The sequence below is a fragment of the Bubalus bubalis genome, chromosome 20 (genome assembly GCF_019923935.1).
Source record: "Bubalus bubalis isolate 160015118507 breed Murrah chromosome 20, NDDB_SH_1, whole genome shotgun sequence".
Lineage (NCBI taxonomy): Eukaryota > Metazoa > Chordata > Mammalia > Artiodactyla > Bovidae > Bubalus > Bubalus bubalis.
In genome coordinates, this window is record NC_059176.1 from 49,935,573 (window position 1) to 49,956,177 (window position 20,605).

At 48.8% G+C, this 20,605-nt stretch overlaps 3 protein-coding genes across 5 annotated transcripts; all 3 read left to right on the forward strand.

The window, feature by feature from the left end:
- Positions 1–462: 462 nt before the first annotated feature.
- Positions 463–1,386, forward strand: LOC112577703 (myeloid-associated differentiation marker-like). Its single transcript, XM_044933001.2, has one exon. It carries the CDS (start codon positions 463–465, stop codon positions 1,384–1,386), a length of 924 nt encoding a protein of 307 aa, XP_044788936.2.
- A 5,268-nt stretch (positions 1,387–6,654) lies between these two features.
- On the forward strand, positions 6,655–14,623 carry LOC102408036 (myeloid-associated differentiation marker-like). Of its 3 annotated transcripts, none has more exons than XM_045163685.1 (3): positions 6,655–8,810; positions 9,141–9,269; positions 13,679–14,623. In XM_045163685.1, the coding sequence occupies exon 1, from the start codon at positions 6,792–6,794 to the stop codon at positions 7,719–7,721; it is 930 nt and encodes a 309-aa protein (XP_045019620.1). In that variant the 5' UTR covers positions 6,655–6,791; the 3' UTR covers positions 7,722–8,810; positions 9,141–9,269; positions 13,679–14,623. The 3 variants fall into 3 exon arrangements, 2 of the variants coding, with proteins under 2 accessions (XP_045019620.1, XP_045019621.1); XM_045163686.1 differs by having other exon boundaries at positions 14,008–14,623; XR_006640319.1 differs by having other exon boundaries at positions 6,655–6,951.
- Positions 14,624–19,085: 4,462 nt separating this feature from the next.
- Positions 19,086–20,114, forward strand: LOC112580901 (myeloid-associated differentiation marker-like). The gene has a single exon (XM_044933002.2). It carries the CDS (start codon positions 19,086–19,088, stop codon positions 20,049–20,051), a length of 966 nt encoding a protein of 321 aa, XP_044788937.2. The 3' UTR covers positions 20,052–20,114.
- The last annotated feature ends 491 nt before the right edge of the window (positions 20,115–20,605 follow it).

Consider the following 20,605-nt stretch of genomic DNA (forward strand, 5'->3'; position numbering starts at 1 on the left):
ATAAATTGTCTCATGTCTCTTCATCTCAAATTTTGTTACCAAACAATTTTTTAAAAATTTGTTTTCAATTTTGAGAGCTTTGAAGGGTTGGGATTGCAGATAATGACCATCCTACCCTGTGTCTCCATAGATAATGGCATACAGCTATTTAGAGAGACCCAAAATGTTCGTGGTTTGAGGCTAGACCACACCCAGCTGTGAGGCTTGGGATAAGACAAGTCTCCTGACAAGGCCAAGGGTGATGGGTGGGGGGAACCATTCTGGAGCAGCTGTGCTGTTACCCGATTGTCTGAGCCATTGGTTCCAACTCCACGGATCCTGAGCCTCAGCGGTCACAGGGCCCTGAGTCATTTCCAGGCGTCTGGCTTAACCCACCTTCGGAGCCAGATCTTTCTCTGGTGGATCCTCAGCAAAGACCACTGCTGTTCTGGTGACAGTGACCTGCCTGGACATCGAAACATCATGCCCACTAGGGCATCATCCCCAGACTATGATGACTTTTGGGTAGGGTTCTGGTACTTCCGCTTGCCAGAGCTCTTCTCCACCTGTGTGGCTTTCTCCCTGGTAGCTGACATGGGCTTTGGGAGAGGGGACATAGGTAACTGGTCCATGTCCATCTGGTGCTTCTGTTTCACCATGACCCTCATCATAGTCATGGTCGAGTTATGGAGGCTCCCGTCCCACTTTCCTTTCTACTGGTACAACTTCCCCGTCACCTATGCCTGCTACGCTGCCCTCGTCTGCCTCTCGACCTCCATCATCTACTCCATCGCCTACGTCCAATTCCTGCTTTATGGTCCTTCCCGGGACCGGGCCATCGCTGCCACTGCATTCTCCTGCATCGCGTCTGTGGTTTATGCCCTGGATGTGGCCTGGGTATGGGATTGGTATGATCTCAGTGATATCCCCTGCTATGTGCACACTGTGCCAGGCCTGCTGAAGGTGCTGGAGACCTTTGTGGCTGGTGTCATCTTTGCCTTCCTCAGCAACACCTCCCTGTACCTGCACCAGCCGGCCCTGGAGTGGTGTGTGGCCGTGTACTCCATCTGCTTCATCCTGGCAGCTGTGGTCCTCCTGCTGAACCTGGGTGAACGTGAATACAGGCTGCCGGTCCCCTTCTCCATTTACCAGCTTGTGCTCACCCTGCTCTCCGTCCTCCTCTATATCAGTGCTCTGGTCCTCTGGCCGCTCTACCAGTTCAGCGAGGAGCTCGGCGGGCAGCCCCAGAGGCCCAGTGATGGGGACTGCAGGGACGAGCTCACCCACAACATGTGCGCCTGGGACCAGCGCCTGGCTGTGGCCGTCCTGACAGCCATCAACCTGCTGGTTTACGTGGCCGACCTGGTGTACTGGGCTCGTCAGGTTTCTGTAGGGACTGAAGATTAGCCCAGGGACTCCTGATCCTCTGCTCACAAAGGTATCCTCACCAAGCTCTGACGTCCTCTGATGTCCTCTTCCTGGCCTCTCTCTTTCTCCTCATATCCTTCCCCATTTCTCCCTTCCCAAAGCACTCAGTGCTCAGGTGCTCAGAGGAAGGGTAGGGTGCTGGGAACACCTGGAATGGGGTCTGAGATGTAAAGGGAGCAGAAGGGAGAGGTGGGGTTGCAGCTGCCCTTGGGGGCAACAAATATCTGGTAATTGCTGCCCTTTTTCTCATCAAGACCAGCTGAATGTTTGCTCCCTAAGTATTTTCATGAATCTGCCCCTGCCCTTCACTCCTGGGGTGTCTTTGCTCAAGGCCCATCATCACATACCTTGACTACAGAATTAGCCTCCATCCATTTTCCTCCTATAGTCAGAGTGTCAGTTTCAGAGTGAGCCTCTGACTGATCAGTCCCTCCTTAGAGAATGGCAGTGAGGCCTCCTCACTTACAGCTAAAATCCAACCTACGTCTCTAGTATTCAGATCCATCCACAGTGGACCCTGTCTGCTGCTCCTGCAGCACCTCCCTTACTCCCTATCTCACCTGTCTTGCCCAGGTAAGACCCAGAAGCTTGTGATTGACTTGCCCGCACCAGGATGCTTCACAGAAGGGCAAGGCTGAGAACTGTCGGTCTGGGAGCAATGAGGCATGGAGCTGGTGGGATCCAGGGAGGCTTCTGGGAGGAGAAGACTAAGAGTCAAGCCTTTAAGGAGAAGTTAAGGCTCACAGGAAAGAAGAAAGAAAGGACATTTAGAATTAATTGATTTGCTCAAGGATCTCATGAAGTTTCAGCGGCAGAGCTGATGTGACTGCAGCTCGTGTGCAGCAGGGAGGAAGGAGGAGGGAGAAGGGAGAATTGAGCGTGGCCACCTGGAGGCTGGTCTATTTGCCCACTTGGGTCAGGAATGAGGCTTTGGGGTGGCACAAGGTGAGGAGTTAGAGCTGAGACACTTCCCTAAAGCCAGGACTATGGGGCCTGCAACCTCAGAGCAAGGGTAGGCAAGGAAAGCGCTGCCCTTCAGAGAAATATCATATGACATCCCTTATATGTGAAATCTAAAAATGATACAAATGAACTTACAAAACAGAAAGAGACACACAGACTTAGAGAATGAATTTATGGTTGCCTGTATACCCTGTTTTATTTAAACTGGATAACCAAGAAGGACATATAGCACATGGAAGCCTGCTCAATGTTATGTGGAACCTGGATGGGAGGGGAGTTTGGGGGAGAATGGATACATGTATATGTATGGCTGAGTCCCTTTGGTGTGCGTCTGAACCTATCACAGCATTGTTAATCAGCTATACCCCAACGCAAAATAAAAAGTTTAAAAACAAACAAACAAAAACAAAACCATGCCCTTCAGGAAGATAAAAGGACAAAGTTCATATCTGCCTCCAAAGGAATTTGGGATTTCTTTGAAGTCTCCACAGGGGAAATAGAATTCTCAGGTCTTCACTTCTGGTGTATTTAGACCAAAATATACTTGATCCCTGAGATCCAACAGCTCCAACCTGGGAAATTTATGCAAGTGGAGACCAACAAGCGATTGGCCTGAAGGGTCCTGAGCAGAAGCAGGTGCTGTTATTCTGGCTGAAGCTCCCAACCCAGGCGGCAGGACCCTCCCAGGAAAAGGACTCCTGTACAAGGGCTCACAGTGTAATGACAAAGTACCCGAGGGAAAAATCAGCTGTGAGTGCCAAGAACTCCAGTGAACACACACCAGTCTGAAAGAGACAGCAAACGGGTACACGTATGATTAAACACATCAGAAAAGACACTATGAAAAAAGTACAGGAAGATGTGAGAGAGAACCTTAATGAGTCAAAGAGGGACCCCCACCCCCCAAAAAAATATCCATGTTTATGGCATTATTTAGAAGTACGGTCTTTGTGGACATAATTATTTAAGGATCTTGAGATGAAAATCATCCAGGATGGAGGGTGGGCTGGCAATCCAGTGACTGGTGGCCTTATAAGGGAAAGGTCAGAGAAGTTTCCACACACTGAGTTGAGAGAAGATGACAACACGAAGGCCGTGGCAGAGATGGAATAAGTGGCCACAAGCTGAGGGGTTTGAAATATTACTAGTGGAAATGAATGAGCCTCACCTGGAGCGCTGGAGACAGCATGGTCCCCCTGACACCTTGATTTCAGACCTCTGGCCTCCAGTACTGTGGGAGAATAAGTTCCTACTGTGTTAAGCAATCAAACTTAGAGTAAATTGTTCCAGTAGCCCTAGGAAACTAGGATGAGTTTCCAGAAATGAAGAAGAGAGTCTTCTTCATATTTCTTAAGTTTACAGAGAAACCAGCCTTCTGCCGTAGAACACGGTGGTCACATGGATCCCAGGCCTCTTGTCATATCCTGTGTCCCCCATGTCTGAGACTCAGAGGGGAGACTTTAGAGAAAGGTGGTCAGTCCAAATGCTCACAGGAGCCAGGAGGGAAGGAAATAAGTAAACGTGGTGGAGAGGACTAAGGCCCCTAGAGAGGACCAGCTGTACTTGTCGGGGGTGGTGGAAAAGCGAGATGCCCTGTGCATGACAGGGTCTCAGGTTTATAAAACAGGAAAACAATCTACAGATGTGCCCTACATACATGTACATATATGTCTCTATATGATGTCAGAGCATGTGAAGTGTGCTGAAGGCTGTACATGAGGTTGAGGACACAGATGCTCCCCAGAAGGAGGGGTGGATGCTCGTGTGAGCAGACAGGAAGCCTGGCCATGCCCAAGAGGGGAAACTGGGCACATGTGGATGATCATAGTCCTGCTTTATGCCAATTACATATGAGAAGAAGAAAACATAGAATGTGCTAAACAGAGATGAGAATGGAAAACAATATAAAGTAAAGGGCATAGCAACTGATTCATGAGACTTCTAAAGGAGCTAGAAATCTGGATTTTCACGAGAGATGAAAACACCGTGCATCTACCAAATAGTTCAAGAAGAAATAAAACTGATTCTACACCATCTCTTCCTGAAAACACTGGGAAGGAAAAACAAACACATCCCTGGGCCACTTCCAGGACACACAGGTTTGCCTGATCTGGAGAAAATCAAGCTTGCGTGTGCTTGTGTCTAGAGGTGGGGCAGGGCTTTCTGGGTCCTCTTAGAGCAGGAGGGAGAGGGGAACAGGAAGCTGGCATAGATTGAGTGTGCTGTGTGCCAGGCCCTCTGATAGGCCCTTCACAATCTTTCATTCACTTAATTGACACATTCCCTGGTTGCCCAGTGGTAAAGAATTTACCTGCAATGCAGGAAGTGGAAGAGATATGGGTTTAATCCATGGGTCAGGAAGAGCTGTTGGAAAAGGAAATGGCAAACCACTCTGGAAATTCTTGCTTGGAAAATCCCATGGACAGAGTAGCCTGGCAGACTCCGGTCCAAGGGACTGTAAAGAGTCAAACATGACAGCATGCGTGCACAGGTATTAAGCCCACTGCAGACATGGAAAAACTGAGGCTCAGTGGGTAACGTGCCAGGTTCCTCCATGCCCCACATCCTGCCTGAAATTCTTACTGTCCATCTCACCTCCTCCTGCCTTCCTCTGTCCTGGTTGTGACTTTCCCAGCTCACTGTCTTCCAGTCCACATGCCTGGCTGCTGGGCAGGCAGGACTCAGCCACATATAGGCTGTGCTCTGATGGGGGCATCATGTCCAGGCTTATAGGTTAGAGTGGAGGAGAGGTTGCTGGGAAGCTCAGGCAAAACTGCTGCTTTCCAGGTGGGGGAACAGAGGCCCAGAGAGGGCACAGGCCTTACCCAGGGTCACACAGCAGCAACCCCCATGCCTCTCCTTCCTAAATCCTCCCTCTGTGCCATTAAATGGATTCAAAGGCTTCATATCAGCATACAGATACAAAATCCTTGTTCATTTTCAACCTCTTCTTCCCAGCTTGGAAACTGCCATCCAGTCTCTCAGGTCACAGAAATCCTCATTCAAGTAGGATTACTCCTAGATCTTTCCAGACTCCCACCTGGATGGCAGGTTTGGAGCTTGAGCCAAACATTATGTTATTTATACTGTGGTTCCTCCAGGACACTCCACCTTGAATCATACTGGGTTGGTGTCCCCTGTCCCAGTGAGGAAGAGTCACATGTTAGGGCAAAGTTGAGGGGAGGGGATTCAGAACAGTCCCTACTTCCCATGTCATCTTGTTCCCACGGCCTTGCTCTCACTCCATGGCTCCTTCCTGTTCACCCCTGGAGCTGCCCTCCTCCGGGTGGGGCTGTGTCCCCTCAGATGGCAGCTCCTTCCAGTGATGCTGCAGGGAGGACAGGCCGGGACACGTGGGTCTTCAGGTTGCTGTGGAAGGAGGCCACGGCCGTGAAGGCGGGTCCTGGATCCCACAGACGCGAGCTTTGGTCTTGGGCTCCCACCCACAGGCCCTGCTGACATGCTGGGTTGTAGAGGAAAACGTTTAAATCCATGGCTTTGGCATTTTTATACGAGCTTACTACTCCTAAACTTTGACCTTAGAGAAGGCCCTTGATTCACCAAGCCTTAGTTTTTTCATTTCTAGAATGGGATTAGCAGTTGTGGCTCAGCTGGTAAAGAATCTGCCTGCAATGTGGGAGACCTGGGTTTGATCCCTGGCTTGGGAAGATCCCCTGGAGAAAGGAACGGTTACCCAATCCAGTATTCTGGCCTGAAGAATTCTCTGGGTCGCAGAGTTGGACACGACTGAGCGACTTTCACTTTAGTTTTTTCATCTCTAAAATGGGGTTAGCAGTACATCCACAGTCCATTTTATGAAATCCATGGAGTTAGATATGCTCCAGAATTCAGGATTTTTTCAACTCCAGTTACATATAGTGTGTCTACTCTATAGGACATCCCACCCCACCCCACTCGGGTCTGAAAGCACTTGTAATCAAACACATTTGTGTTTCTGAAACTGAACTTTTAAACACTCATACTAAGGGAAATAGAGATCATAATTTGTCTCATGTCTGTTCACATCTAATTTTGTTACCAAATAATTAAAAAAAAATTTTTTTTTTCAATTTTGACACACTGGAAGGGTTGGGACTGTAGAAAGGACCATCCTACCCTGTGTCTCTGTAGATAATGACACACAGCTCAGAGGGATCCAAAATGTTCCTGGTCTGAGGCCAGACCCACCCTGCTCTGAGCTCTGGGATAAGACAAGTCTTGTGACAAGGCCAAGGGTGATGGGTGGGGAGAATCGTCTTAGACCAGCTGTGCCTTTACCCAAGTGTCTGAGTCATTGGTTCCAACTCCGTAGATCCTGAGCAGCAGCCGTCGCAGGACCCGAGGCTCTTTTCAGATGTCTGATTAATCCACCTCCAAAGCTGCATCTTTCTCTGGTGGGTCCTCAGTGAAGACTCAGTCTGATGATAATGACCAGCCTGACCATCAGGCTCACCATGAGCTCGTCCTCTGGCCTGGCCTCTGCAACCATCATGGGCTACTTCCTCCGCCTGCTGCAGCTGCTCTCCACCTGCCTGGCCTTCTCGCTGGTGGCTACCACTGGCACTTGGAGGGAGACCATAGGTAACTGGTCCATGTTCATCTGGTGCTTCTGCTTCGTTGTGACCCTCCTTACTTTCATAGTCGAGTTATGTGGGCTCCAGTTCCTCTGGCCCTTTCCCTGGGATGACTTTCTCATCAACTATGCCTCCTACTCCACCCTCCTCTGCCTCTCGGCCTCCATTATTTACCCCACCACGTACCTCCAGATCGTCCCTCGTGGCAGCTCCTGGAACCACGCCATTGCTGCTACTGCCTTCTCCTGCCTCGCTTCTGTGACTTATGCCACTGAAGTAGCCTGGATCTATGCCTGGCCCAGCCACATCACCTGCTATGTGCTCCCCATGCCAGGACTGCTCAAGGGGCTAGAGAACTTCGTGGCCTGTGTCATCTTTGGCTTCATCAGCAATACCTCCCTGTACCTGCACCAGCCGGCCCTGGTGTGGTGTGTGGCCGCGTACTCCATCTGCCTCTTCCTGGGGGCCGTGGCCCTCCTGCTGTATCTGAGAGGCTATAGCAACAAGTTGCCCGTTTGCTTCCCCATTTTCCTGTTGGGGTTGGCCCTGTTCTCCATCTCCCTCTACGCCAGCGCTCTGATCCTATGGCTGCTCTACCAGTTCGACAAGAATTTTGGTGGCCAGCCCCAGCGGTCCAGTGATGTGACCTGCCGCCATCACCACTTGGTGTGCATCTGGGACCAAAGACTGGTTGTAGCCATCTTGACAGCGATCAACCTGCTGATTTACGTGGCTGACCTGGTGTACTGGGCCTGCTGGGTCTTTGTTAGGGACTGAGGACCAGCCCAGGGACTCCTGATCCCCTCTGCTCACAGGAGGTATTTTCACCGAGCTCTGGTGTCCTCTAATGTCTTCTTCCTGGCTCCCTCTCTCCCTCCTCACATCCTGCCCCACTCATCTCTCTCTCCTTTCTGTTTCCTTCCCTCCTTCTGCTCTGTTTTGGTTCCTTCCTGTTTTGTATGGTTGCCCACACCCTCTTTTACTGTTTTCTCTTGCTGCTTTCATCTTTTCTACATTTTCTGCTTTCTGCCCCTTTTCTGGTCATCCTTGGTTTTCTTGTCTCCTGTGTCCTGACCACCTCTCCCCATTTTCCTTCTTCTGATCCATCAGGACCTGAGACCCCTTCCTTCTCTGCCCACCACCTGCTCCCATCTCCTCCACATCACACAGCCCTCTGTGCATCTGTTCACACCCTGGGCCTCCGGAGGTCCTCATTGCCAAGATGTGTCTGTCCCCCTGGCAGTGCCTTAGTTGGGGTGTGTGTGTGTGTGTGTGTGTGTGTGTGTGTTGGGGTGGAAGCAGGTAGATAGACACTGGGCTCACTTTCTCCCAGTAGAGGAGGGTGCACAGTGTGCCTTCCATTTAAGTTAAAAAGAAATACCTGGACGTCAATAATGTCCAGCGGGCAATATTCAAAGCAGAGACCTTTGGTCCGTAGGCCCCACCTGGTGCTCAGCCTCACCTGAGATTGGCTCCAGAATTTTTGCAGGCTCACTAAACATCGACTGACTAAAGCGCATTTTAGAGGAAGCCAGAAGTGAATGCCTTCCAGCCCAACTACTCTCTATGGAATCAAAAAAGGAGCTCGTGATGGACCCCAGGGTCTTGAAGACACATGTCTGCAATGTTGGTGAGGGGCAGCAATGTGGCCCTCCTGCCTCAGTGATCAAAACAGCTTGTCCTGCCTCTGCAGTGAGAAGAGCATGGACCCACCAGCCTTAGAAGTGATGTAAATGTGGACAAAGAATGTTGCCTGCTTTTTCAGAAAACGGTGAATTATCTTGTCCATCATGTCCTCAGGCCATCAGCCTCTGTTTCAGCACTAATATCCTATCCTGAGGGGAATTCAGGATGGAGAAAAACAAGGTACTGATTCTAGAAAGTTAAGATGCATATCAGAGGAATAATTTTTGTGAGCCCAGAGCACTATATCTTCCCATACATAAAAAAGCAGTAAAATCATTGACTTGAGATATCTGGTTTTTGTGATGAGCAATAATCTACTGATTTTAATTACATGTGTTCCCCCAGCCCCAGTAAAATCTTCTGTATATCCTGACTCATCCCTGACCTCTTTGGAACAGTTCCTCAGAACTATCTGAGAGTGTCTCTTTGGCTAGAGTCTTCAGTAATGTCTCCAAATTAAACATAAATTTGTGACTTTTAGGTTTTGCTTTGTTTTTTTTTCATCAACAGTTTTGGTGACTACAGAAGGCACCCAGGGAAGGCTTCTCCTCTTCTCCTGAACTCTTCGAAGCACTAGCCTTGTACCCCCAGAGGCCTCTTGTGCCTATCTGCCTCCTTAGGAAGTCCGGATGAATTGGGGTGAGTCTCTCTTGGGTTTTAGATTTCCTGTTATTGTCTGATAATCCTAAATTTTATTCTGTGATGTTAAGCTCCTCTCTGGAGGAGTAGGTTCTCCTTGAGACTTAGTTTTGAGAAGCAGTAACTGGTTTGAAGTGAAGTGAAGTCGCTCAATTGTGTCTGACTCTTTGCGATCCCATGGACTGTAGTCCACCAGTCTTCTCTGTCCATGGGATTTTTCCAGACAAGAGTACTGGAGTGGGTTGCCATTTCTTTCTCCAAGGGAATCTTTCTGACCCAGGGATCGAACCCAGGTCTCCTGCATTGCAGGCAAACACTATACCCTATCTTCAGTTAAAAGATGTGGGAAGATTTTGCTCAGTTGAAACACACTCAATGGTAATGAAATAAAATCCATACTTATGCCAAGTTGAGAAAAATTGAAGCATAAAACTTTTCTCTGCCCATTTGGGTCTCCTCCTTCACTTTTTTGTGTATTGTGCATCTGCATGAACTAAGCCTCCTTGGGAGACAACATTTTTTCTTGATCTCATCAAAGATCATGGCTTCTTAGGAGATAATCTTCCTTCTTAATTCTGTGAGGGACCAAGATGACCCAGGTTTCTCAGGTAGATTCTTCCCAGTAGTAAAGAATCCACCTACCAATGTAGGAGATGCAAGAAATGCAGGTTCAGTCCCTGGGTTGGGAAGATCTCCTGGAGGAGGAAATGCAACCCACTCCAGTATTCTTGCCTGGAAAATCCCATGGTCAGAGGAGGCTGGCATAGTCCATCAGATCGCAAGAGTCAGACACGACTGAGCGTGAACAAGATGACTCATACCCATTGTTCTCTTTATTTGTGTAGATCTGGATTGAGTAAACTGACAATAATATATCATTTAATGTATAACTCTTTGTCTCAAAAGCTTATACTACTGTGCTCTGACCTATAACAGGTGGAACAGTCCTCAGAGAGATTTTTGAAAGACTGTCTCTTGGGTTATAATCCTCCAGGTTAGGTCAAATAAAAATTTCCATTTGTTTCTTAGATAGACTATGATTTTTTTTTTCATGAACATTGGATTATTCTCAGTTGAAGGACACTGGGAATAGTTTATTATGTTCATACAGAGTTTATACTTACAAGTATCTGCTTAATTGATAATTAAAGGAAATCTCACCTTAAATTGGCCAGATTGCGGTTCTTTTGACATTGTTAAATTAATATATTTTTGCATGTACAGCTAGAGAAAACAGCTTGATAAACCATCCTTTTAAAATTCTTACCTTAAAGGAACAAAAGCCCTGTAGTGAAAACTTAGATTTCTCTCCCTGTGTCTTTGTGATTAAATGTACTTGATCTTAGCCATTTCCCCACCCCTCCCTGTGTTTTTGGAGAAGGAAATGGCAACCCACTCCAGTACTATTGCCTGGAAAATCCCATGGATAGAGGAGCCTGGTAGGCTACAGTGCATGGGGTCGCAAAGAGTCGAACACAACTGAGCGACTTCACTTTCCTTTCCCTGTGTTTTAAGAGCTTGGTCTCTGTTATCCAGAGGAATTCATATGGCAACCAGTGAAATACATTGGGATTCCAAGGAGACTTTTTGTCTGGCTCTGCCAACTCTTAGGGAAATTAGTCATAAGGGATCCCAACCCATAAGGGTCCTTTGTCATCTTAACCTTCTTTTTACTTTCTTATACTACTTTTGGAACAAACTTTCCACCTTTTGTGAAGGCTACGTCCTTGGCACCTTCTTGTGGTGGCACCTCCTTTTGTTTTTGGTTTGGGTGGGTCTTCACTGCAGCTCTTCGTTGCTACACAGAGCTGCCCTCTAGCTGCAGTGTGCGGGCTTCTCATAGCACAGGCTCTCGTTGCCTAGCTCGGGCTCTGGGCTGTGGGCGCAGCAGCTGTGGCGCACTCGCTTAGTTGCTCCTTCGCATGTGGGATCTTTCCAGACCAGGGATCGAATCCATGTTTCCTGCATTGGCAGGCAAATTCCTTACCACCTAGTCACCAGTGAAGCCCTGAAATAGAACGGTTTTTAATCTTTGGTTTTCAGAAAACCTTTCCTGCTATGCTATGATCTACAACAAATTGATAAAGTATACATTTGTAAATAAAGATGTAACATTTATCTCTTTCTCTTTACCTGATCCCTCTAGAACTTGGCTTATCCAGTTTGCTCTCCTGTGGACTTGAGGATTTACTGTGACCAGATTACAACTAGTTATACTATTCACTGTTTTCATTTGTTGTCTCTTACTGTTTTCAAATTATGTTTGCCTCATGCCTCTCTCTGCTGTACTATGACTTTATTAATGTCACTGCTCTATCACTTATATTCTACTTCTAAGATTGCTATCTCTTATTTTACCCAATGTGCAACCAAGCCTCCGACAAAATTAATGATGGCTAAACATGTTACTCTATCATGTATAAAACTCTACATAGAGTAACTGTAATACTGCAACTCTAGATTTTAGGAGAAGCAACTAGAGAAAATATTTCCTGGATCACAAAAGACTAGTGAGACAGGTGATCCATAGAATTTTGGGTTATCAACAGGACCTAATCTGAAAAATTAGTGTATTAAGTGGCCTATCAAAAGAATCCTTGCCTGAATTAGGAACAAGTCTTTCTAGTGCCCTCGGACAAACTGGCTATGAATGCCTCCCAAACCTTGGTCAAAGTTTGACCAGGAGAAATTGCCAAGGACAAAGAACATGGTTTGCCATTTCAGTAAACAATGGATGTTGCCCTCTATCCATCAGCCACTGCAGCCACGTTCAAAAGTGCAACCAGGGAGGAATTCAGAACGGATAAAAACAGGATACTAGTTCAAGATGGTGAACATGCACATCTAATAATTTCAGTGAGCTCACACTCACTTCCCGTAGATAGGAAAGCACTAAAATGATTAACTTGAGGTGCCTGGGTTTTATGGCTAGCAATAATCTTTTGATGGTCAACTTCATGCTATTTTTTTTTTTCCCAGCAAAAACACATGCATATTCTGGCTCTTCCCTTAGCTCTTTGGAAGGTTCCACAGAACTGTCTTAGAGGCTGGCTCTCAGGCTATGGTCCTCCATAAGGTTCCTGAGTAAAACATAATTTGTAAACTTTAGTTTGTGCTTTTTTTTTTTTTTTTCAAATTGACATTAGCCTGGATTTTTTTCTTCTTTTTCTTGGTTATGAGGGCAAAAAGTACCAGTGGCCCTATTCTTAAACAGGAAGTTGCTTTTCAATTTTTTAGTGGGTGGAGGGGTAGATTGAGGGCAAGCAGAGGGGTAGGTTTGAAACCTGCTGCTATAGTGAAAGGAATTGCATCGTTTGCATGTGTAGAGCATGCGCACATTTCTATGTCAGATGTTTCCTAATGCTCAGAGAAAGACGAAGGAAAAAACCAGCCAAACAGGCAAACCATAAAATCCACAGACCCTGATTACCCAAATTTGCTTAGAATGCAGAATCAACTGAGCATGTGTCAATCTTTACCCAAACCAAGGTTTTTACAAGCCCCTGCTATTGCCTCACCAGCCCAGAGCCTTAGACAGGGCTCATCCCTGGGAAACTAGGGGTTGGGCCCCACCCCAATGCCCAACATCTTATCCTGTAGCTCTTAAAGGTCCCTTGCCAGCACCTCAAAACCTGTCTTTAAAGTTGTGTGCCTGCATGCTTGCTCAGAGTGTGTGTTTGTGTGTGTGTCCATCCATGCACTCCCATGCATTGAGATCAATGGCCCTTTAGAGTAACCGGTGGCCAGAAACGCACCACAGTCCTTCTTCCTCTCCTAGTGCCAGAGCAAAGCCTCAGAGCCCTGCATTCTAGGGTCACCAGGGCCAGAGGGGCCAGGCAAGCAGAGCTGTGGGAAGGCCAGGGGAAGGACCCCCACTGTGCCCCTCACTCCTGTACTGGGATGAACCATGTGATCTTCACCCAGTGGCAGTTGCGGTGGATGGGGCGGGCTCCCAGGAGGTGATCCCCATGGCAGGTATTCTTAAAAAGTAATGAAATAAAATTCATATGTTAAGGCAAGACAAAAATTTCATATGGCCAAATACATTTAACACCATATTAAAAAGTTAAACAGATTTGTTTATTGCAGGACTCCCTAGGACCTTGAATAGAGCATTATAAAATTACCAATAGCAGGAAGTTTTTCTCAAACTTGCACAATCAAGGAACTCTTTCCATGCAGCATCTTGGACTGGTGTTCCATGGACTATCCTTTGGGAACAATTAGTTTCAAGCCTCCGCTGGGAGTGATCCAGCAGTGCTGGCTGGAAAGGCTCTAATGCTCTAACAGCACCTCCCACAGTGGCCCATCTCATTTGGGGGCATCTTTAATTCCTTAGGGGGTGCAAAGCCCACTTGCCCAGCTCTCTGGCGTTTGAACAGAACAAACCCAACCCTTTTCTTTTTCAGAGTCCTCTGAAAGTTCTGCTATGTCTCTGGATCTTCTGTCTTCACACTCCCTAGACTAAATGTTTCTGCATTAAGCCAGATGCTCCTTCAGGACAGGAAGCAGCTTTGCTGTGGGGTCTGCAGTGCCCAGCACACAGCAAACATGCGGTAAATCATTGTTTAGAGCAGAAGTGCATAGAGCCTCCCCGGATTGCTCATGCAACCACAATTGTGCCCCCATCTCCAGACTTTCCCCGCTCCTGGCTGTGGAGCCACACATGGTGCCTCACATGTTTCCAGGGACATTCGGTCTCCAGCGCTCATTTTTCTATGGTCCCTTAACTCTCCAGATCCCACAACTCTCTTACACGTAATCTCAAGATGGCGACTTGTTCCCTGCTCAAGATCTTGCACAAGCTGTTCCGTCTACCTTCAACATGGCCACCTCTTTGTCAGTCTTCAGTTCTCAGCTGAAATGTCACCTGCGTAGGAGGATCTTCCAAAAGTCATCTGCTTCGTCCCAGGACCGTTGATCTCTTCATCGTGCTGGTCACTTCCTGAGGTTATCTTGTTAGAGGATTTAACTAGTTTATGGATTTGTCATCTGACACACCCACTGGAGCAGAGCTCCATGCAAATAAGCATCTAGTCTCTGTGGTCACCTCTGGGTCTCTGGGCCAAGTCCATCCAGGGCATAGTTTGGGCAAATAAACAACTGGAATCAGTGATCATTGGAAAAGGGGGTGTTCTTATCACATGTAGACAAAGTGATAATTATTACAATAAAGTGGATGGGGAGGAAACTTTGGGTGGTGATGGAAAAGTTTATGGCCTTGAGACTGTTGATGGTTTCATGAAGTGTATATTTATCTGAAAACTCATCGAGTTATATACAGAACAGTTTCATGTCAATAATACCTAAATAAAAAAGTTTCTTAAAAGCTAACATAAAAAAGTAGTTAAGAACCCCACATGGTAACATAAAAATCAAGTATAATGTTTGGAAAGACAAAATAATATATATTACAATTATGATAAGGTAAAAATAAGCTTTATATGGATATACATTACAAAGAAACACATCTGTGTTACTAAAAAAAAATCGATCATGGAGGTCTTGTCATCTAGGACCACATAGACTCTCCTCCCACATTTCATCATAAATGCTCCTGTCACTGTTCAGCCAGACATCCCGGGGCAGAGCGAGGCTGTGAGGTGCTGACCTTCTACCAGAGGCAGATTCAGGAGCTGCATCTGGCTGCCTGGGCAGCTCCGGGCAGTTGGGCCTGTGAAGGACCCTTGTCAGGTTTCACTGTGTGGTCACTCACCAGGGAGGGCTAGTCTGCCTGAGGATTCTCCTGTCTTGATCAGTTCCACCTCATGAAGTGCACGAGCCAGGCCTCCAGGTGCAGGTGCAGGAAGAGCACGTGTGTCAGGAGGGTCCTCCAGGAGACGCGGAGGCAGGAACCCAGGCTGCCTCCCTGATGCCCTGGCCTCCATCCCATTTTCCTCCTACAGCCAGAGTGTCAGTTCCAAAGTGGGCCTCTGATGGATCAGCTCCTCCCTAAAGAATGTCAGTGAGGCCTCATCACTTACAGCTAAAAACCTATGTCTCTGGCGTTCAGGTCCATCTACATAGGGCCCTGTCTGCTGCCCCTGCAACACCTCCCTTCCTCCCCACCTCACCTGTTTGGCCCAGGTAAGACCCAGGAACTTGTGATGACCTGTCCACACCAGGCTGCTTCACAGAAGGGCAAAGACCGAAAACTATCAATCTGGGAGCAATCAGACATGGAGCTGGTGAGATTCTGGAAGCCTTCCTGGAGCGGGTGATTAAAAGTCAAGTCTTTAAGGAGGAAAAGAAGAGAGAAAGAACCTTTAGAATTAATTAATTTGCTCAAGTTTCTCCTGAATCTTCAGTGGCAGAACTGATGTGACCCCTGCTTGTCTGTAGGAGGGAGGAGGGAGAAGGGAGAATTGAGCATAGATATCTGGAGGCTGGCCTATTTGCCCACTTGGGTCAGGAATGAGACTTTGGGGTGGTACAAGGTGAGGAGTTGGAGCTGAGACATTTCCCTAAAGCCAGGATCACATGGTCTGCAGCCTCGGAGCAAGGGTAGACAAGGAAAAACAGGCCCTTCAGAAAGAGGAAAGGTCAAGACTGATACCTACCTCCATAGGAGTTTTTTCTTTTTTTTTTTTTTTTTTGTCTCCACAAGAGAAATAGAAACTTCAGGTCTTCACTTGTGGATTTGGGCCCAAAAGTTCTCTATCCCTCAGGTCCAATGGCTCTACAAACTGGGGAAATTAACACAATAGGTGCCAAACAGGTGATTGGCATGGAGGGTCCTGAGCAGGAGCAAGTGCAATTATTCTTTGGTGAAACTTTTGTAAAAGTCCCAACACAGATGTCAGGATCCTGCCAGGAAAAGGGATCCTGTAGAAGGGGTGTCACAGTGTAATGAAAAAGTACACAAGGGATCAACCCACTGTGAGTCCCAAGAACTCCAGCAAACACAGAACAATCTGAAAAAGAAAACAAATTCACTTAGTATGATAGACATTAGGAAAAGACACAGTGAAAAAAGGACAGGAAGATCTGAGTGAGGACCATAATGGATTGAAGATTGTCCTCCGAAAAGGTCATTTCTACTCAGAAAACACATTCATTTAGAAATAGGGCCTTTGGAGACATATTTAGTTAAGGCCTCTGGGATGGAAAACATCCTGGGTGGAGTGTGAAACCAAAGTCCAGTGACTGGTGTCTTCATAAGAGGAAGGACAGAGAGGTTTGCACACACAGAGTTGAGAGAGGATGAGCGGGTGAAGGTGGAGGTGCAGATGGAGTTAAATGGCCTCAAGCTGAAGGTGGGAACTGGCTTGGATTGAGTATGCCATGCATCAGGCCCTCTGATGAGCCCTTTACATGTTTTTATTCATTATTTAACACAAAGTAGGTATTAAGCCCATTGCACAGGTGGGGAATCTTCAGGATCATTTAGCTATGAAGTGTCTGCCAAAGCTCCAGAGCCTCTTTGTAACTCTGAGTATCCATTTTCCTCCCTACTCTGCCTTTCTGGCACCTCTTCCTTCCTTCCTTCCTTTTCTGGCCTTGACCTTCCCGGCTCACTGTCTTCCAGTCCACATGCCAGGCTGCTGGGCAGGCAGGGCTCAGCCACATCCAGGCTGTGCTCTGACGGGGGCACCATGAACAGGCTCATGGATTAGAGTGGAGGAGGGGCTACTGGGAGACTCAGGCAAACCTGCTGATTTCCAGGTGGGGGAACTGAGGCCCAGAGAGGGCACAGGCCTTGCCCAGGGCCACACAGCTGGAACCTCTCCTTCCCCAAGCCCTCTGCGCCATCAAATGGGTCCAAAGCTGTCATTTAACCTTAGGTGGAATCAAGGGTGACTTTGGAGAGGTTGGTGGGGGGGCAATTGGGGAACAGACAGCACGACACCTCCAGACTCCCTCACCCCAGTGTCCTTTCCCAACCCTGGCAGTGCCCACTGGGAGGCCCACAGGCTCCAGCACTCCACTGGCAATTGGGGCTCAAGGAGCTTTGTGAGCCCAGAGAGGTTCTCTGGGTTTGCTCCGTGTTTCTCTTTCCAGCCTCAGCCTGTCCCAGGGTTTATTATCAGCAAAGGTGACAAGGCCCCTGATGGCAGGAAGCTGGCTGGGGCTCAGGGTGCTGGCCCTTCAGCCCTGGGGGCCTCTCAGCAAATAGTCCCTTGGAAACAGGGCAGCTGTCCCTGCGGAGGGGGTGGGCTGGGAGGGGCCTCACTCCCCTACACTGGACCCTGGAGGAGCCCCTGTGTGAGCAAGACTGCAGCCCTGGCTGGAGGGACTGTCTTGGGCAGGTGACCTGGGCAATTTCATGATCTACAGGGTTCCTGCCTTTCTGGCCATGTGTCCTTGTCACAGCCCTGAAACACCTTTAGGCCCCTGTTCTCCTGTCTCAGTTCCAGTCCAGGCCCCTCCTCCATGGGAAGGTTGGCTCCATGCCTGCATCCCTTCTGGGTCACAAGACACCTACTGGGCTGCCTCAGGGCCACTGGGACCCTGCAATCCCTCCCCCCAACCCCAGCTGCCCCCAACATCTCCACTCTGCCCCCCTCCCCAACCCAGACCCGGGTGCGCCTCCCAGGGGTCTAGCAGGTGGCTCCTCTTTCAGCTCCTGCTCTTAAAAGGGGTTAGACTCTCACGTGGATGGCAGCTTTGGAGCTTATAAAGCTGGCATTTTAATATTTGTTTCTTGGTTCCTCCAGGACACGCACCTGAGCGTCATGCTGGGTTGGGGTCTCCCTTTCCATGTGGGGAAGAGTCACATGTTAAGGCAAAACTCCCCAGGGTGGGAAGGATTCACAACAGTTCCTACTTCCCACGTCATCTCATCCCCATGGCCTTGCTCTCACCCCATGGCTCCTCCCTGTCTACCCCTGAAGCTGCCCTCCTCCAGGTGGGGCTCTGTCCCTCAGATGGCAGCTCCTTCTAGTGATGCTGCAGGGAGGAGAGGCCGGGACACGTGTGTCTTCAGGTGCTGTGGAAGGAGGCTGTGGCCCTGAAGGTGGGTCCTGGGTCCCAGAGCCCTGAGCTTTGGTCCTGGGCTCCCACCCGCAGGCCCTGCTGACATGTGCGCAGTGGAACAAAAGGCTCAAACTCACAGCTTTGGCATTTTCATCTGAAGTTCCCACTTCCTAGGCATGGGACCTTAGGGTAGAGATTTTTTTCCCTCAAGCGTTAGCTTTCTGATCTGTAAAATGGAGTTAGCAGTACAATCCATAATACCTTTTATGAAATTGTTGGGGTCAGATATACTCCAAAATTCAGAATTTTTCACCTTTAGGCAGGTGGCATGTTTCATCTACTCTATATGACTTCACACCCCACTGGGGTCTGAAAGCATCTTGCAATCAAACACAGTAGTGTTTCTTCAACCAAACTTGAACATTCACACTAAGTGAAATAAATAAAGGCCATAAATTGTCTCATGTCTGTTCAGATCAAATTTGTTTCAAATGGCTTTTTAAAAAAATTTCTACATTTTCCAGAGCCTTGAAGGGTTGGGCTTGCGGATAAGGACCATGTGTCTCCGTAGATAATGGCACGCAGCACAAAGAGGTGAAAAACGTTCACGGTTTGCTGCCAGACCCAACCCAGCTGTGAGGTTTGGGATAAGACAAGTCTCCTGACAAGGCCAAGGGTGATGGGTGGGGAGAATCATTCTGGAGCGGCTGTGCTGTTACCCGGGTGTCTGGGCCACTAGTTCTAACTCCACGGATCCTGAGCCTCATCCATCACAGGACCCTGAGCCTTTCCCTGGAATCTGACTTAATCCACCTCCGGAGCTGGATCTTTCTCTCGTGGGTCCTCAGCGAAGGCTAGGCCTTACCCAGGACAGTGACCAATTTGACCATATGAACCACCATGTCCACCACTTCGTCATCCCCAGGCCTTTGCTCCTGGACTGTCATGGGCTGCTCCGTCCGCCTGCTGCAGCTGCTCTCCACTGGCGTGGCCTCCTCCCTGGTGGCCAGCATGGGCACTCAGCGGGTGGGCGTAGATAACTGGTTCATGTTCTTCTGGTGCTTCTGCTACGTTGTGACCCTCCTCATCATCATTGTGGAATACAGTAACCTCCGGTCCCACTTTTCCTCCCACTGGTACAACTTCCCCATCAACTACGCCTGCTATGCCGCCCTCTTCTGCTTCTCAACCTCCATCATCTCTGCCACTACTTATGTCCCGTTCTTGCCTCAGGGCCCCACCCGGAACCACGCCATCACGGCCACAGCATTTTCTTGCATCGCTGCTGCAGCTTACGGGACCGAATTTGTCTGGACCTGGGTGGGTCACCGGCCCAGAAGGATCATCACCTACGTGCATACGCTGCATGGCCTGCTCAAGCTGCTGGAGAACTTTGTGGCTTGCATCATCTTCGCCTTCATCAGCAACACCTCCCTGTACCAGCACCAGCCGGCCCTGGTGTGGTGCGTGGCTGTGTACTCCACCTGTTTCATCCTGGGGACCCTGGCCATCCTGCTGGGCTTGCTCTACTGTGACAACTGGCTGCCCATCCGCTTCCCCGTTTCCCAGCTTGGGCTGACCCTGTTTTCCATCCTCCTCTACATCAGCGCTCTGGTCCTCTGGCTGCTCTATCAGTTCAATGAGGAGCTGGGCGGCCAGTCCCAGCGATCCAGTGATACGACCTGCAGAGATGAGTTCACTACTTACGTGTGCAACTGGGACCAGCGACTGGCTGTGGCCATCCTGACAGCCATCAACTTGCTGCTTTATGTGGCTGACCTGGTGATCGCGAGCTGCCTGGTCAGTGACAGGCTCCACCCACGGGCTCCAGATGCCCTCTACTTATGGAGATATTATGTCGTCTGATGTCTCCCTGGCTCCCTCTCTCCCTCCTCACATCCTTCTCCACTCATTTCACTCTCCTTTCCATTTCCTTCCCTCCTTCTGCTCTGAGTTCTTCCCATTCTGTGTGATTGCCCACACCCTGTTTTGCCTCTTTCTCATTTTTCCTACATTTTCTGCTTTCTGCCCCTTTTCTGGTCATCCTTGGTTTCTCATCTCCGGTGTCCTGACCACCTCTCCCCATTTTCCTTCTTCTGATCCATCAGGACCTGAGACTCCTTCCTCCTCTGCTCACCACCCCCTCCCACCTCCTAAGGGGCTGACTCCACGGCACACAGCCGTCTGCGCAGCTGTTGACAGCCTGGGCCTCTGGGGGGGCCTTGTTGCCAAAGCACATCTGTCCCCTTGGCGGTGCCTTAGTTGGTGTGTTGGGGGGGTGGTTTGGGGTGGTGGTGGGTACCTAGTGATTGTGTCCCCTTTCTCCCAGTGGTGGGTGGTGTACAGTGCTCTTCCCTTCTAACTGAAAAAAAGCAAAATAAAACTCAGGGGGTCAATAATTTCCAGTTGGCAGAAGGCTT

Excerpts from the sequence above, each read along its gene's own strand:
- LOC112577703 (XM_044933001.2), top strand. The coding sequence starts at position 463 with ATGCCCACTAGGGCATCATCCCCAGACTATGATGACTTTTGGGTAGGG.
- LOC102408036 (XM_045163685.1), top strand. The coding sequence starts at position 6,792 with ATGATAATGACCAGCCTGACCATCAGGCTCACCATGAGCTCGTCCTCT.
- LOC112580901 (XM_044933002.2), top strand. The coding sequence starts at position 19,086 with ATGTCCACCACTTCGTCATCCCCAGGCCTTTGCTCCTGGACTGTCATG.